Source organism: Protomyctophum parallelum (assembly GCF_964188405.1).
Source record: "Protomyctophum parallelum genome assembly, chromosome: 18".
Taxonomy (NCBI): Eukaryota; Metazoa; Chordata; class Actinopteri; order Myctophiformes; family Myctophidae; genus Protomyctophum; species Protomyctophum parallelum.
The window spans coordinates 17,050,365-17,065,991 of NC_139716.1; the positions used below are offsets into that span (position 1 = coordinate 17,050,365).

General features: G+C 46.2%; 2 protein-coding genes across 2 annotated transcripts in view; one reads left to right on the forward strand and one right to left on the reverse strand.

Annotated features, from left to right (window-relative positions):
- Positions 1 to 15,627, forward strand: part of LOC310875852 (pyruvate carboxylase, mitochondrial-like) — a 427,358-nt gene that overhangs the window by 229,567 nt on the left and 182,164 nt on the right. The window lies entirely within an intron of this gene.
- LOC310875595 (leucine-rich repeat and fibronectin type III domain-containing protein 1-like protein) overlaps positions 9,157 to 15,627 on the reverse strand; it is a gene marked incomplete at both ends in the record, with an annotated part of 29,526 nt that continues 23,055 nt past the window's right edge. The window contains one exon of the mRNA XM_083788887.1: positions 9,157 to 10,528. Within this exon, the coding sequence (XP_083645013.1) occupies positions 9,157 to 10,528 (1,372 nt within the window). The remainder of the gene's footprint in view (positions 10,529 to 15,627) is intronic.

Below are 15,627 nucleotides of genomic sequence, written 5' to 3' on the forward strand. Positions count from 1 at the left end.
TAAAAGTACAATATTTGCCTCTGAAATGTATAGTGGAGTAGAAGTAAAAGTACTGGAAATTAGACATACTCAGGTAAAGTACAAATACCTCAAAATTGTACTTAAGCACAGTACTTAAGTAAATGTACTTAGTTACTTTCCAACACTGTCACTTTCGCTCCTTTTTCCTTCCCCTTTCCTTTGCACATCTGTAGTCTCTCTCTCTCTCTCTCTCTCTCTCTCTCTCTCTCTCTCTGTCCCTCTGGCAACACCCCCCCCCCCCATTGGAGCTGTTCTGTGAAGTTGTTTGTACACCATCACGCTGTAAGGAGGACTTGAAATATTCCTTGAAATATTGAGGACTTGCGTATACATCTGAGACACAAGGAACATGTGCTGCTCTGTTTCTTAGAGATTTGATTTACACCATGCGTGCATGCCAGAATGCGCTCACTCACACACACACACACACACACACACACACACACACACACACACACACACACACACCCACACACACACACACACACACACCACACACACCACACTCACACTCACACACGAGACTCACAGTTGCCGATGGAACCTTTTTAGGGCATTTAAAATTCGTTCCATTTGTCCTGCACAGAATATGGTGAAAGAAAATCAATACATCCGAGTGTCACAATTAAATTTTCCACATATGACATTGATTATCCAGCCCAGTCGTAACAATGTTTTTTAGCTGCTGGCAGATTTCTCTGTTTGTCTGCATGTCGCTCACACATTATCGTTGCTCGCCATTTCCAGAAGGGAAAATAATGCAGAAGGCCCAAAAATGAGAAATCAGAAGCTCAGAAAGAGAAATGTAAGAACAAAATGGCCGCCATTATGTGAATATGGTTAATGGCAGAATTGTGGAGGCTTGGGCTGCTTTGACATGGAACTGTAGAATCTAGAATGGCCCATCTATCTTTTCAACGAAAGCTAAGGTGGGTGTTAGGAGGGCAAATTCACCAGACAGCCAGAGGCTTGGTGCAGCCAGGATCAAGTGAAGGTTTAAATAGATCAGAGTCATACATAGGAAAGCGCCACACAAAGTCTCACGGTGCATAGTTGAATTGAATTCAAATGCCTACTACCACGCTGTGAAAGGCATCCCGCTGTTTCCACGTCAGCAGCAACACATTTAGACCTGAGGACGATTCTTTAAGAAATTTCTTCTAAATCCGAAACGTTTTCTGAAAAACCTATGTTTCTATGGCAGTGGTACTCAACCTTTTTCATGTCAAGGACCCCCAGAATTATCTGTATTTGGCCGCAGACCCCCATCTGAAAATATGTTGTTCCAGGGACATTACAAAGATGCCCAGAACATCGGGATGAACCTGTGTAGTTTATGGCTGCTCCAACAGTAGTGGCAACATTCCCCCCCAAAACAAAAACTAATTGTCAAAATATCCACCGCAGTGGCTGAGAGCAGAGCCATAGAGTAATGGCTGAGACAAAGCAGTGAAAGGTCCTGAGAGATACATAACGTCAGTCTTACCCAATACCCAATCTTTCTGTTTTATGAACACAAGGCTGCTGTACTTTATACCTCATACTAAGCATTTAAAGTATGCCATGCAGATTAAATACTTCAACAAAAGGAAGGTACATAAGGATGAAAGATTCAGATCCTATAGGCAGATTAGGTTGGGGAAAGTTAAAACCATTTTCTCCGAAACTTTTCTCATTGCACCGCTGTACCGTACCACTGTTGCTTTGCAGCTGAAGGCGGAATAAGTCTAGAGTTATTAATGGGTCTGTTTAAAAGGACTGGCACATAGATGGTTGTTCCTCAGTAGATCAGTCAAAGTCCACACTCTCACAGGCTGCAAGGTTTATTTTCCCCTACTTTATATCCGAGAGGTAATTTCCTGCAGTTTAACCCATTTAGACCAACAAATGCCTTCTAAATCCTGACAGTTTTCTGATAAACCCATGTTTCTTTGTCAGTGGTGCTCCAACATTTTCATGTCAAGGACCCCCAGAAATATGTAATTGGCCACCGACCCCCCCCCCCCCATCTGAAAATACGTTGTTCCAGGGACCTCCCAGAAGCAAAGATTTGACATGAAAAAGTTCGCTCTGAAAGAACATAGTCAAAGATTTGCACCACATTTTCAAGATATTTCAAAAATAGCAGACCCGAGCTACGAGATACGAGCTTATAGATCTACTATTTTCCAATAGCCAAAGTATAACATAATGCTTTAAACACCAAAAGGGGTTCCCACCCAAAATGGTTTAATTCCATTCCAGGAAGTGCCATGAGCGTACATGAATTGACGAAATGTCTTAGCATTAGTATAGATTCAGGTTTTGAATTTGTCTACAAAACTGTTTTCTATCAGCATTTACCTTTCTATTAAAAACAAAATCATTTTCCTAGCAGTTTCTGCCGCCTGAGTGCATAATCCGGATGTCTCGTCTTGTATTTCAATTTCCAGTAACGTTCCCCCCCACCCCCCCCTTTGAGAACGGCGGGTTGAACCGCTACAATAAAATATTAAAGCCTTCTGGTTCCTCTGCACAAGTGAAGTTGGAATCAAGTACACACAGAAAGTCGATGAAAGGCAAGTCTGTGGTCTGACAAGACAAGAGACCCTGCCTGTAGAACTTGAGTTGTGTCCACCTTTGTTGTGCTTCCCTTTTTGCTCCGTTGCTTTTTGAAGTTGGGAAGGAAAAAGCAGCTCCCTGCATGGTCCCAGAAAACAGCATCGTGTTCCCCGCAGCGTCCCACGGCCCCAGATCAGCCTCACTTTCCTGTCAGGACAAAGGGCGGAGTTGTTTAGATCAGTGCTTCTCAAAACACTTTCATGCCAAGGACCCCTTGATGCCCGAGGAAGGTATTCTGGCCATAGAGTTGCTTCCTTAACCCATTTTGATCTATACCATCGATTCTACAAATGTCTTCTAAAGCCTGACAGTTTTCTGAAAAACCTATGTTTTTATGTCCGTGGTTTTCAAAGACCTCCAAAAATAGATGTAATTGGCCCCATCTGAAAATGTGTTGCTCCAGGTCCCCCCTCTCTCTCTCTCTCTCTCTCTCTCTCTCTCCATGGTGCTGAAATCATTTCAGCACCACAGACAGCGACCAGCTAGCAGTTCAGCTCCCGTTTAAGGGAGGAGGGGGGGATTGAAAGGAAATAATTGAGTTTTTATTAAATGCTTCATTTTGTTTCCCTCACTCGTACACCTCTAGCTTTTTGAAAAGCATATAATCATATAGTGATGAATATTGATTGATATGAACCAACATTGTTGTTTGTTTAGCGTATTTGCCAAGCCCTAGACGGTCTCTTCTCTTCTCTTCTCTGCCCTGCTAGTGTCATGTCTTCTAACATAATACGCTGGTGTAATGTATTCAGCCATAGTTGTAATAATAGAGCTCATTAGTGGTATAATAGGCATAATTATTAGTCGCAAATTATGAGGTGTTTTGACGTGGTTTGTTGTTGTGCCCATTTCCCAATGTCAGTCAAATGTAATTGCAGTGTTTCTGCTATGTACTCATTTGTGTTTTACTTAATTGTGGGTACTTGAGGGAATTCCAGGGGGTCCCTAGCTAAATTAGAGATATTTAGGAACCAAATGGACCCTTATGGGTCTGTGTACAAATGGAACCAAATGGACCCGTTAGACCCTGAGTCTGTAACTCAGAGAGTGTAAATGCCATTAAATCGGGGGTCCGTAGACTAATGCATGTGAAACTGCTAGCCGTGTAAAAATCCTCTCTTACCAGGGTCAATGGCATATCTTTTCAAATGGGAGGGTCCGTGGGCTAATTAATGTTGGGGGGTCCTTGACATGAAAAAGTTTTGGAAAACTGACTGACAGGTAGGAAATGGGGAGAGAGCGATGGGGGAGTGAAACGCATAAAAGGTCGTCCGGGTCGGGATTCGAACCCTCAGCGTGCTGGTCAAGCTGCATTAGCAGCTTATAGGTGCACCGGTCCGCTCTTCTTCTCCAGCCACCCGGGAACCTGAATACATCATGCTGTGTATAGAAGCCTACCACCGCGGAGCGGACTCACTACTGCCTCCTGTGGGTCGTATAAGACATGGTGATGCGAGAGCGCGCGCTTTTCAGCACTTTTTAATTAGTCAAATTGGGCCAGAGCTCTGCAGAGGGAGGACGAGCTGGCGCTCTGTGCACGCACACACACACACACACACACACACACACACACACAGTGCACATAGGTTTGGTACATACAGTCACACATACCCATGACATTTTCATACAAACTACCTTTTAACTTCACTGACCCAGCTCACATTTTCAGACTATGCTGAGTCATTGGACGACTAGAGGGCAATGACAAACCTTCTTTCTCACACACACACACACACACACACACACATGCATGCACGCGCACACGCACACACTCTCTATCTTTGGTGTGTCCCTTTATGGAGGTGACCCTTCCATAATGTTGTTGTGGTATATGGATATTATTGAGAGCATATTTATCTCTTGAACACACACCGCTACTCAGGGGTACACATGCATACTGTACGCACAGAATACATTTACATACATTGCACAGGCAGAGACACACACACACACACACACACACACACACACACACACACACACACACACACACACACAATTATACATGCCAGGACAGACTTATGTGCGCACAGAACACACACATAATTGTGGATACTATGGGCTACTGATTAGCTCTCTCCTTCCCCCTCTTCATCATTCTCTTTCCACGTGTCAGCGTTCTCTCACACTGAGCCATCCTTCTTCGCCCTCCCTCACTCCCCTCGCTCTCTCACCCCCCCCCCCCTTCACTCCTTCCATCTTGTGTGCGACTAGCAGGGTCTGCAGATGGTGCACAAAAACATGAGAGGGGGAATGCAGCGAGACTATAGCACAAAACAGGCTTTCTTTCTGCTACGTATGTGTCTATACGTCTGTCTGTCTGTCTGTCTAACTGACTGACTGACTGACTGACTGACTGCCTGCCTGTCTCAGTCAGTCTACTGTAGCTTTCCATACATGTCAGTCTGTGTGCCTAATACAGTATGTGTCTGTCATTCTGCCTATATATAGCTCTTTCTCTCATCATGTCTCAGGTGTGCTGAGCTTATAGCCTATACGGTACATCTGTGTGTGTGTCTAACCATGTGTCCGTGGACGTGCTTCACGGTTACACAGTCTCTCCTGTGCAGTCACTTGGCAGCCCCCCTGATCTGTTTTCCCATCCCGGTGTTCTGTTTCTGCCTGTCTGCATCTCTGACTGTTCTCTCTCTGCACTCTCACTTCACGTGTCCCGTGTGTTAAAAGCATCATGCTTCACAGCGAGTCCGTCACAAGTACTCAATGACCTTCTCGGTGCCACTTTATTTCTCCTCCCCACCTCGGTTTCCTTTCAGTTTGGTTTCCCGGTCTCTTTGTGTGTCTCTCTAGGCGGCATTTAGTCTCATCTATCTCTATTCCTCGTCGCCCCACCCGGACGTTTTTCTGAAGGACTTTCCATACAAATTCCCTGGATCTCTCTGTCTGTGCTTTTCTCCACCAACCGCCGCCACCTCACCGTCACTTAGGCTTTTCTTCCTCCATTTGTCATCCTCTTAAGTATCCTGTTCTCCTCTTTGTCTCTATAGATTTATCTGACCTTGATGTTGGTTTTAATCACCTCTTATTGATTCCCATAGAAATGTCTCTTGTTCACCGTTGATGCGCATACAAACGGACCTATTCATACGAGCACGTAAAACTATTGTTCACCCACGCAGATGCACGCGTAAAGAATGCTTACACATTTACTGAACACTCATACAAACGCGTGTTATATGCACAAACCTACATGCTCGCTCAGGACTTTGACTTGATCCATGCATGATTATCAGAATATATCTCTGAACCAGAGGTATCCTATAGCTTTCAGGGAGACCTAATCTTCTTGTTTCATTTTCATGTCGCTAATACTACTAAACTTTGCCACATTTTCGTACAATGTTTAGCAATGTCCTTTATTTTTTATTCAAGTCCAAATCGTTAGTGGTGAAGATCTGCTCATTCAAGTGCGAGAGTCGGTCAGCCTGTGTTCTGATTAATTGAAAATGAAGGACCCTTATATAAACAAGTATTTTAGTGTTTTTTTCTGGTTTTATCCTCTTAGCAGTGTTTTTGTATTGACCTGTACTTTCCTTGGAACTGTACCCATTCTACACACTGTGAATACAATGTTCAATCAATCAATCAGATCAGCCCCAGAGCAAACCCAGAGGTCACGTCAAAATGGTCAAAAATAGCACACTGCTGCACATCTCATGTGTACCCATGCAGTCACGTGGACACACACACACACACACACACACACACACACACACACACACACTCTGTCTCTCCATACCGTCTCTCTCTCTCTCTCTCTCTCTCTCTCTCTCTCTCTCTCTCTCTCAATCAAGCCCATATCCGTTCCATACATGTAGTTTTATTATTTATAATATCAAGTCCAGAGAACAATACTGACTTTTTGCAGAGAAACAAAAATAAAATAGATCAAATCAAAATATGACAAACAGAAAAATAACACATTGTTTAAAAGTCATTGTCATCTCTGTGTATAGGCATCCTACTGCATGTTGACTGTCTGTTTTGTGCAGCGTGTGTGTGTGTGTGTGTGTGTGTGTGTGTGTGTGTGTGTGTGTGTGTGTGTGTGTGTGTGTGTGTGTGTGGTGTGTGTTGTCTTGCCAACATCTCTACATACTGTATATTCAATAGTCGTTTTCAGTTGTCTTGTATTAGTAATAGGCATTTTGTCTTCTATGTGTGAAAGATTGCTTGTCAAAAAACAAAGTTGCACCTCTTTTAAATATTTTATTTGATCCTATTGTCATTCCCAGAAACTTGGAAAAGAGAAAAACACATGGCGTGACAAGTAACATAAATTTTTTTCTTCATATATATATATGTATATAATATACGCTCAAGTTTTCTCGTATACATTTTTTTTTGTTTGTTTTTTTGTAACTTTCACTCCCTTATGTCTTTCAACAAGCCGTCGTCTCGATATCGGTTCATTATGGAGTGGAGCGTATTTTTCCATCATTCCATTCCAAGATCATCCTCCCACTGTTGAAACACATTCGCTGACTGGATGAAAGATCACATGACACAATGGCATTTGGTGTGACGTCAGGACTCAAAGTAATTGTGTGGAGTGTTTTTGATACCCGCAAACATATATGCCGCAGGACGACTTCTATAACCGTCTGTCTCTGGAAAAAACCTCTGCCGCTGAAGTCGGACGCCTCTAGTGAGCTCACGTCCAAACTTGGATTCAAATGTAAAAGGATGTTTGTGTGAAAGATAGTATTAGTCACGCACACGCGAGCGCGCACACACACACACACACACACACACACACACACACACACACACACACACACACTAGAAAGTAGTAATCCGTTTATCCACATGTGCAATCCATTTTGTTTTTCCTTGCATGATCAGATGTAGATTCACGTACTGTACACGCAGGCATGTACACGCACGCACGCACACACACACACACACACACACACACACACAGGCACGCACACATACACGATACAATACATAAGTAAACCCTGTCCTTGTGATTTTTATGCAACCATTAGCGCTATATCCGGTCGGCTGGTTCCGCTGCCATCGCCGTAATGTTTTCTGTCACGAACAGAGACACTGTCCGCCACGTTCAGGCTATACTCCCGTCTCTGTTGGCATTTTGTAATCCATATCCAACTCTCTCTCTGTTTCTCCTCTTAATGGAGTCAGTCTCTCTCTCTCTGTGTTTTCTTTCCGGCTATCGATTGATCGTGTCTGAGCGACCCAGCTGTGTATTTCTGCATTCATAATATAATCCACCGGGGTGCGGCCGGGCCAGACTCCTCCTAGTCCTCACACCAGGAGGACACGTAGAAGTCACATTCATTGAGTCAGGGGGGAAAAAAAAGGATCTTCAAAATGGCCACCTTATATTCCGCCAAAAAGACACGATAGAAAATCAAACTGCGTGTCACTGAAACAGTATTATTCCATGTGCTGTACTTGGGAGAGTAGAGAGTGGGTGATCTTGTTTTGTTCTTGTAGTTTGTGATTGTTGTTGATTGTGATCCCGGCATAAGCCCCGGTACTGCTCTGGGAAGAGGAGGAGGAGGAGGATGGTGGCCCTGGAGAGAGAGAGGGTTAGCCCAAAGTCTCATCCTATTAGTGCAGAGGCTTTACCGGGGATTCACAAATGCTGATCTCCCCTCTCTCTCTCTCTCTCTCTCTCTCTCTCTCTGACTCACGACTATCTGACTTGACTGTCTCTCATGTCCCTCTCTCTTCTGTCAGACTTTACGTCTGTTCTATCTCCGTATTGATGTCGTCCCGTCTTTGATGAAGTCCTGCTCACTGTGTGTGTGTGTGTTACCCCCCCCCCCCCCCCCCATAGAGAGACAGTGAGCACTTATTTACTTGTACTGTTGTGTTTTCCCCCCCTTAGCGCTTCCTTTCTATTGACTCTCTCTCTCTCTCTCTCTCTCTCTCTCTCTCTCTCTCTCTCGTTGCCCTCTGCTGTGTCTCAGCGTGTTCCACAGTGAAACCATCCACTCAGCAGACTGCGTTATCCCCCCCACCACCACCCACCCACCCACCACCACCACCCCTCACTGTGAACTCCTAACCTTTTGATCTTGCACTCCACCACCCTCCTCCGCCCTTCCCTGCATCTCTCTCTCTCTCTCTCTCTCTCTCTCTCTCTCTCTCTCTCTGCATCACTCTCCCTCCCCTATAGCCTTCACCTCTCTCTCCACGTGCTCCATCTTTGTCTCTCTCTCTATCTCTCTTTCCCTAGACCGTTGTTTCTCAAAGTGGGGACCCCTAGGGGTACTTGAGGGAGTTCCAGGGGGGTCCTCAGCTAAATTAAGAGATAGTTAGGTATATAGGTCTGTAAATTAACAGTGATGTTACAATATCAATTGTGGGGTCCCAGAGATGGAAATGCCATTACATTGGGGTCCGTCCGTATAGCCTAATCTAATGCATGTGAAAACAATCTTGGCATATATTTTCAAATGGGGGTCTCCGCGGTCTAATGAGAAAGTGTGTGGGGGGGAGGGGTCCTTGACACGAGAAGGTTTGTGAGAAGCACTGCCCTGCCCTTTAGACCACACTCTCCTCCAGCTCTCCAGCCATGCCTCGTCCTCCTCCCCTCTCTCTGGCGGCGACTCCCTCGGTGGTGGCGTTGTTGGCGTTGGAGTTGGTGTTGTAGGCGTGCATGTAGCCCCTCTGGAGTGGAAACCTGACCCCCGACGCCCCTCCTCCTCCTCCCAGCTCGCCCACGCTGCCCTCGTCATCGCTGGCCATGGCGGCGCACTGGACCAGCATGCCGTGCAGCGACTGGCTCCGCCGCGTCCAGATGACGCTGAGGCGCTTGGCGTAGCTCACGGCGCCGTAGCGCTTGGCCACCAGGGTGGTGGTGGTGGTCGCCGCCCCCTGCAGCGCCACGGAGGACGAGCCCATGTCCAGCGAGTGGCGCCGCCGCTTCCTGGAGGAGGAGGCGGGGCTATGCGGAGGCGAGGGCCTCTGATAGGCCTGCGACGAGTTCCAATGGTCGCCGCCCCTGCCTCTGCTGCCCCTAGTGATCCGCCAGTCGGTGAGGTCGGAGTCCCGGAGCGGCACGGCCAGGGAGAAGCTGGCGCGGTTGGTCAGCTCGCGCTCCAGCCGGGGCGTCCCGCGCGACGGGGGGCGGCGCTCGTTCCTGGAGGAGGGGCGTGGCTGGCGAGGGAGGGTGGCCGACGGCGGAGGAGGCGAGGAGGAGGGCGAGTAGTAGAGCGGCGCCCGGTCGGAGTCGGGCGTGTACGCGGCGCACGCCTTCTCCAGCTTCCTCTGGCGCACCACCAGCGCCATCTCCCCCACGGCGCCCCCGCCAACCGTGGCGGCGGCGGAGGAGAGCACGCCCCCGGCCGACAGGAAGTGCTCCAGGTTGAGCTTGGGCGCCCGCGGCTTGGGGGGCAGAGCGGAGGCGGAGGAGGAGGAGGAGGCGCATTCGGCCGCCTCCTTCTTCCCCCCTCCTCCCCTCACGGAGTCCAGGCCGTTGGGTAAGACCACCATCATCACGTCCCCCGCTCCCCCCACGGAACCGCCGCCGCCTTTGTCTCCGCCCCCTCCTCCTCCTCCCCCCTGGCAGCACACCCCGCCCCCGGTCTCGTTAAGGGCGACATCGTGGCACATGTCGTGGTGGTGGTGGTGGGTGCAGGCGCGGTGGCGCACCATGAGCGCCACGGTGAACACCAGCAGCGTCACCACCACCACGCCCCCCACCAGGATGGTGAGCGTGCCGCCCAGGAAGTGGGCCTGCAGCGAGCGGCACGCCGGGTACACGTCGCGCGTGGCGAAGGCGGCGCAGCCCAGCACCTCGGTGGCGGCCAGCGAGGTGGCGAGGTCGTCCAGGATGGCCAGCACGCACAGGTGGTAGTCCACGCCCGAGACGAGGTTCTTCAGCACGAAGCGATCGCTGCTGGACGGCAGGATCCTGTCAGGGGGAGAGGAAAGAGGGGGAGAGGATCAGGACCGGCCAGTTTTTGGCAGCACATTTAGATTTTTAGTTTTGAGTCGTATAGTCTCTTCAGTTGCTTTCGTTTAGTTGTTTCAGTCACGTTTTAGTCACCTGGAATGTTTTAGTCTAGTTTTAGTCGACTAAATGTCGTGAGATTTTAAACTAAATCTGCGGTTGATTTGGTCGACTGAAATGTATTTTGGCGGGGCTTGATGCCGTCGTGATGACTGTTTTCGACGCGTTGTGGGCTAGTAGATCGTCTACTTTCAGCATGCAACTAATTCTAAAATGACTTATACTGGGTCTCTTGTCCACTAGTCCCTTCCTAACATTTTAGTCTATAGTTTATATTTGTTTGACGAAATTGTCAGTTGTCAGCTTAGTTTTCATTTAGTTTTTGTCAGTGAAAAAAGGTATAGTTGACGAAAACAACACTGGAATCATCTGTATTGTCTCGTCACAGTTTTACAAGTCAAAAAGTGGGTGTTTGTTTAATTAGATCAAGAGATGGGAAGAAACGGTAGATATCGCTCAATTCACTGTTGAAAAATAACGTTTGCGCTGCATTTGTACACTTCTTCCACAGTTAAATTCACGTTTAGGACTTTTACTGTGTTGTTGCAAATCGCTCACACGCCATGCTCACCTGCTATAGCACGGTCTACTGGAGAGGATTTACAAGCAACGTGAATGCTCTGTCATCAATGCTTTGTTGACAGCATTGAAATCTACTAGCGGATGGAAATTCACCCTATATAAAATGGCAGGTGACCTTGCGAAACATGACTTGAATTGAATGCCCGCTTCAAACATTTTCTCCCCCTTTTTTTCCCCCGTCCAAATCTTTATTTAATGATATGCTAAATAAAGCACAAGGTCAGAATACATTGGAACTGTAGTTGCAAGCCAAGGATACAAAGACAGGAAGATTGTCAGGTGGAGGTAAGAAATTAAGGTCATATGATGAAATCACAAGGACAAATTGAAGAGAGAGAGAGAGAGATAGAGAGAGAGAGAGAGGAAATAAAACTATTGATACAGGGCTGAAGAAATTACGAAGACTGAAGAGAGAACTCTTTGTGTAGGCCCCTTTTGGAGGGTGTGTGTTTGTGTGTGTGTGTGTGTGTGTGTGTGTGTGTGTGTGTAGCAGCCAAGGTCTTTTACATATCTGCCTCAAGAACACATATAACAACACGTAAATATACGTCTGCACATTCTTTAGCTGCACAGTATAGATCCACTATGCATTGAAAGCTATAAGGTATTGAAGAGGCAGCTAGGTTGCCTTGAGACTCTCCCAGGGCTAGTCTCTTCAGATATACTAATCCAACGGCTGTTTGCTCCATCAGATGTCTGAATACAACTCAATGCAGAGAGGACTTCTTTCAGCATGCTAGCGCTGATCCCGTTGAGCGCATAAGCTGTTGAAAAGACCCAGCCTAGAGCACTGAACCATGTGAACCAGCTAGGTCAATACTTGGTTTCTCTGATAGTCTCGTTTGTAATGACCTTTTATTGGGCGTATGTATGTATGTATGTATGTATGTATGAACTGCTATTCACATCATGTGTTCCTAGTATAGAGCCCTGGGGCAGTCAAATTGGCGCTGCACAGTGGTTTCAAATATAAGTATGAATTACATTTATCTTTTTTCAATGTTTGCCCGTTATCTCTCCTATGGTATCAATGCAGCATGGACTTGTGGACAAAATCTTATCCAACAATAACAAAATATTCTTTAGTTTTGGGCCTGGGAGGCTAAATGTCATCAAATGGTGGTCTGTGACTCAAATGCTGAATAAATAATGGACCTTGATATGAAAAAGGTTGAAAACAAGGCTGTGTTTGTACACCAGACCGCAGTCTGATAAATAGATAGGATGGAGACATTCTGTCGTACCACATTCTCAGTCCACCTCACATATGGGCTGTGTTTTCTAAATGCCACGCAGACTTGCCTCTCACTCTACGCTATATAAAAGCATCGTTTATCCACAGACACACCGGCGGGAGGCAGTCCTTTTTATCATCTCTCAACATCCTTAAAACACCCTAAAACATGATCATCAGGTGGTATTATTATTATGTCTGTGGTGATGCTGTCTGGGTGATCCACCTGAACTGAAGTCGCACCCACAGCTGTTGTTGCATGATAAAGGGGGAGGGGTTAGGGGAGGGGGGGATGTTGTGATGTCACTATAGCACTGTTTCTTTCATTGGCAACGTTTGACTGTCAAGGTTTCAGCCTCCAGGAAGAAACCCTAAATACAAAGGGAAGACATCATTGCACATAACAACCACACCAAGGGCTCTAATGAAGTAATGTGACCTCATAATCACATGACATAACAACCACACCAAGTGCTCTAATGAAGTACTGTCACCTAGTAAAGACATGACATAACAACCACACCAAGGGCTCTAATGAAGTACTGTCACCTCATAAACACATGACATAACAACCACACCAAGGGCTCTAATGGAGTACTGTCACCTCATAAACACATGTCATAACAACCACACCAAGGGCTCTAATGAAGTACTGTCACCTCATAAACACATGACATAACAACCACACCAAGGGCTCTAATGAAGTACTGTCACCTCATAAACACAAGACATAACAACCACACCAAGGGCTCTAATGAAGTACTGTCACCTCATAAACACATGACATAACAACCACACCAAGGGCTCTAATGAAGTACTGTCACCTCATAAACACATGACATAACCACACCAAGGGCTCTAATGAAGTACTGTCACCTCATGAACACATGACATAACAACCACACCAAGGGCTCTAATGGAGTACTGTCACCTCATAAACACATGTCATAACAACCATACCAAGGGCTCTAATGAAGTACTGTCACCTCATGAACACATGAAAAACTGGAAGAAATGTCCCATTTCCAGTTTTCAAATGTATACAAATCTTACAAAGTAAGTAGTAGTAACTAAAGTGGCCTAATTGTAGTGGAGTCGAAGTAAAAGTACTGAACATTTAACCTACTCAAGTAAAGTACAAATACCTTCAAATTGTATAGTTAAGTACAGTACTTGAGTAAATGCACTTAGTTACTTTCCACCACTGCTTAATAGTCCTAACTGAAGCAGCATAACTCTGGTCACAGCCCGTTGGATTTCAGCGTGAACCATGGGGGGGCGTCGCAAACACACATCTGGGCCCTTTCAATTTGTCCTGGATGAGGAGGCGGTGATATCTGATAACCCCATGGGTCGATAACTGTCAACCCAGGAAGCTACATACACAACAGTAGAACAGTAGTTGACTCCTTCAAAACCGCTCTCAAAGGGCACCTACGGGCGGCTGCAATTCGAAACTGGCCGCCGTAAAATCTAAACATATACAGTATACATTAAGGGGGACAGGGGTTTCAAGTTGTGCTTGAAATGTACTGTAACTGTTAATAAATACTTCAATCAGTCAGAAATCTGTGCCACCGCACACTACGAAAGGAACGCGCCGCATGCTTCGTTGATCAAATGCTTATTATGTTCTCCTTAACTTTGTGACAAAAAAAGAAAAGGGAGACTGTTGGGCATGCTGTAAACTAATTATCACCTGGACATTGCTGGGCCAGTTCCTCGGCAACCAGCCACTTGTTGGAGATATTAAGTTGTTTTCTAATCTAAGTAGTTTATATATGTAATGGAGTGAGCGGAGCTGTTTAGAAATTCAAATTAAAGCGGAGTGTTTAAAGCCCGTACCTAATGAACTAAGGACTGCAGCAGTAGACGTTTGGCAGCTTATACACCAAAAGCCTGAGGGGAAAGCATGGGGAACATTAGCTGTGTCAGCGCGATATGAAATGCCCCCCATCTTTTACGTCCTGTCTCAGCCAAATGAAATATACATGACGCGCTGCCGGGCAAAAGCCCGGCGCCTGGCATATAAGTCCAGCCCAAAGTGTGTTTCTCAATAAAAGGGGATGGGTCACATTATATGGGGCCCAGTAAAAAGGACCTTTAGAGAAAATATGACGGCCGTTTGGTTTCTCCCGGGTCCTTTTTTATGTGGTCATTGTATATAATTGATAGATGTGGCGATCATGGACTCATATATACACACCTCGCAAAAACACCCGCCCAAAGAAAACATGGATATTTATAGTTTGAACTTCCCTTGTCCTTATCTCCCCCGCTCTACCCTTGTCGCTTCACTATTACGATTTGTGAGTTTCCTCTCATCTTTTCCTCATCTCACTGCCTCTCCTCTGCCGATTCACTTAATTTGCTGGACTGGCCTCGACAGGCATGCTAAACTCTGAGAGAGAGACCGAGAGAGAAAGAGAGAAAGAAAATGTGGCTGACTCAGTCAAGTCAGCCACATAATTGAGGACAATAAATCCAATCCGTTCTTGTCGGCCCACGCTCAATATGTGAAGCATTGATGCCAGACCTCTGTGCGTGTGTGTGTGTGTGCGTGTGTGTGTGTGTGTGTGTCTAAAATCATTGCAATATGCATTGTGATAAAATAGGACACTGAATATGGCAAAGACTGTCTTAATAACATAGCCAGGCTACTCAATGACACATCACGCACGCACACAACCTACGTAAGGCCTTTAGTCATTTCGCTAATCCTTCTATTGAATAGTATATCCTTCGCTTCATCCTTCCTTTCAGCATTTCTCTCTATCCCTCTATGTGTCTGTCTGACCCGTCCATGTCTGTCTGTGTCTGTCTGTGTCTCTCTCTCTCTCGCTCTCTCTCTCTCTCTCTCTCTCTCTCTCTCTCTCTCTCTCTCTCTCTCTCTCTCTCTCTCTCTCTCTCTCTCTCTCTCTCTCTCTCTCTCTCTCTCTCTCTCTCTCTTCCATCCTCCCTTTATGAAATGAATGTCCCTCTGTCATCTCGGTTACTGTTAATTATCTCTCCATCCCTTGATGCTCTGCTTTGCCCTGACCTGACCCCTCTCTCTCTCTCTCTCTCTCTCTCTCTCTCTCTTTCTCTCTGGTCATATATATATATATATATATAGCGGTGTGTCTATTAGCCAGGTACATAACTGCTCAGTGTAACCACGATTTAGCAGCCAAGGTCACTGTGC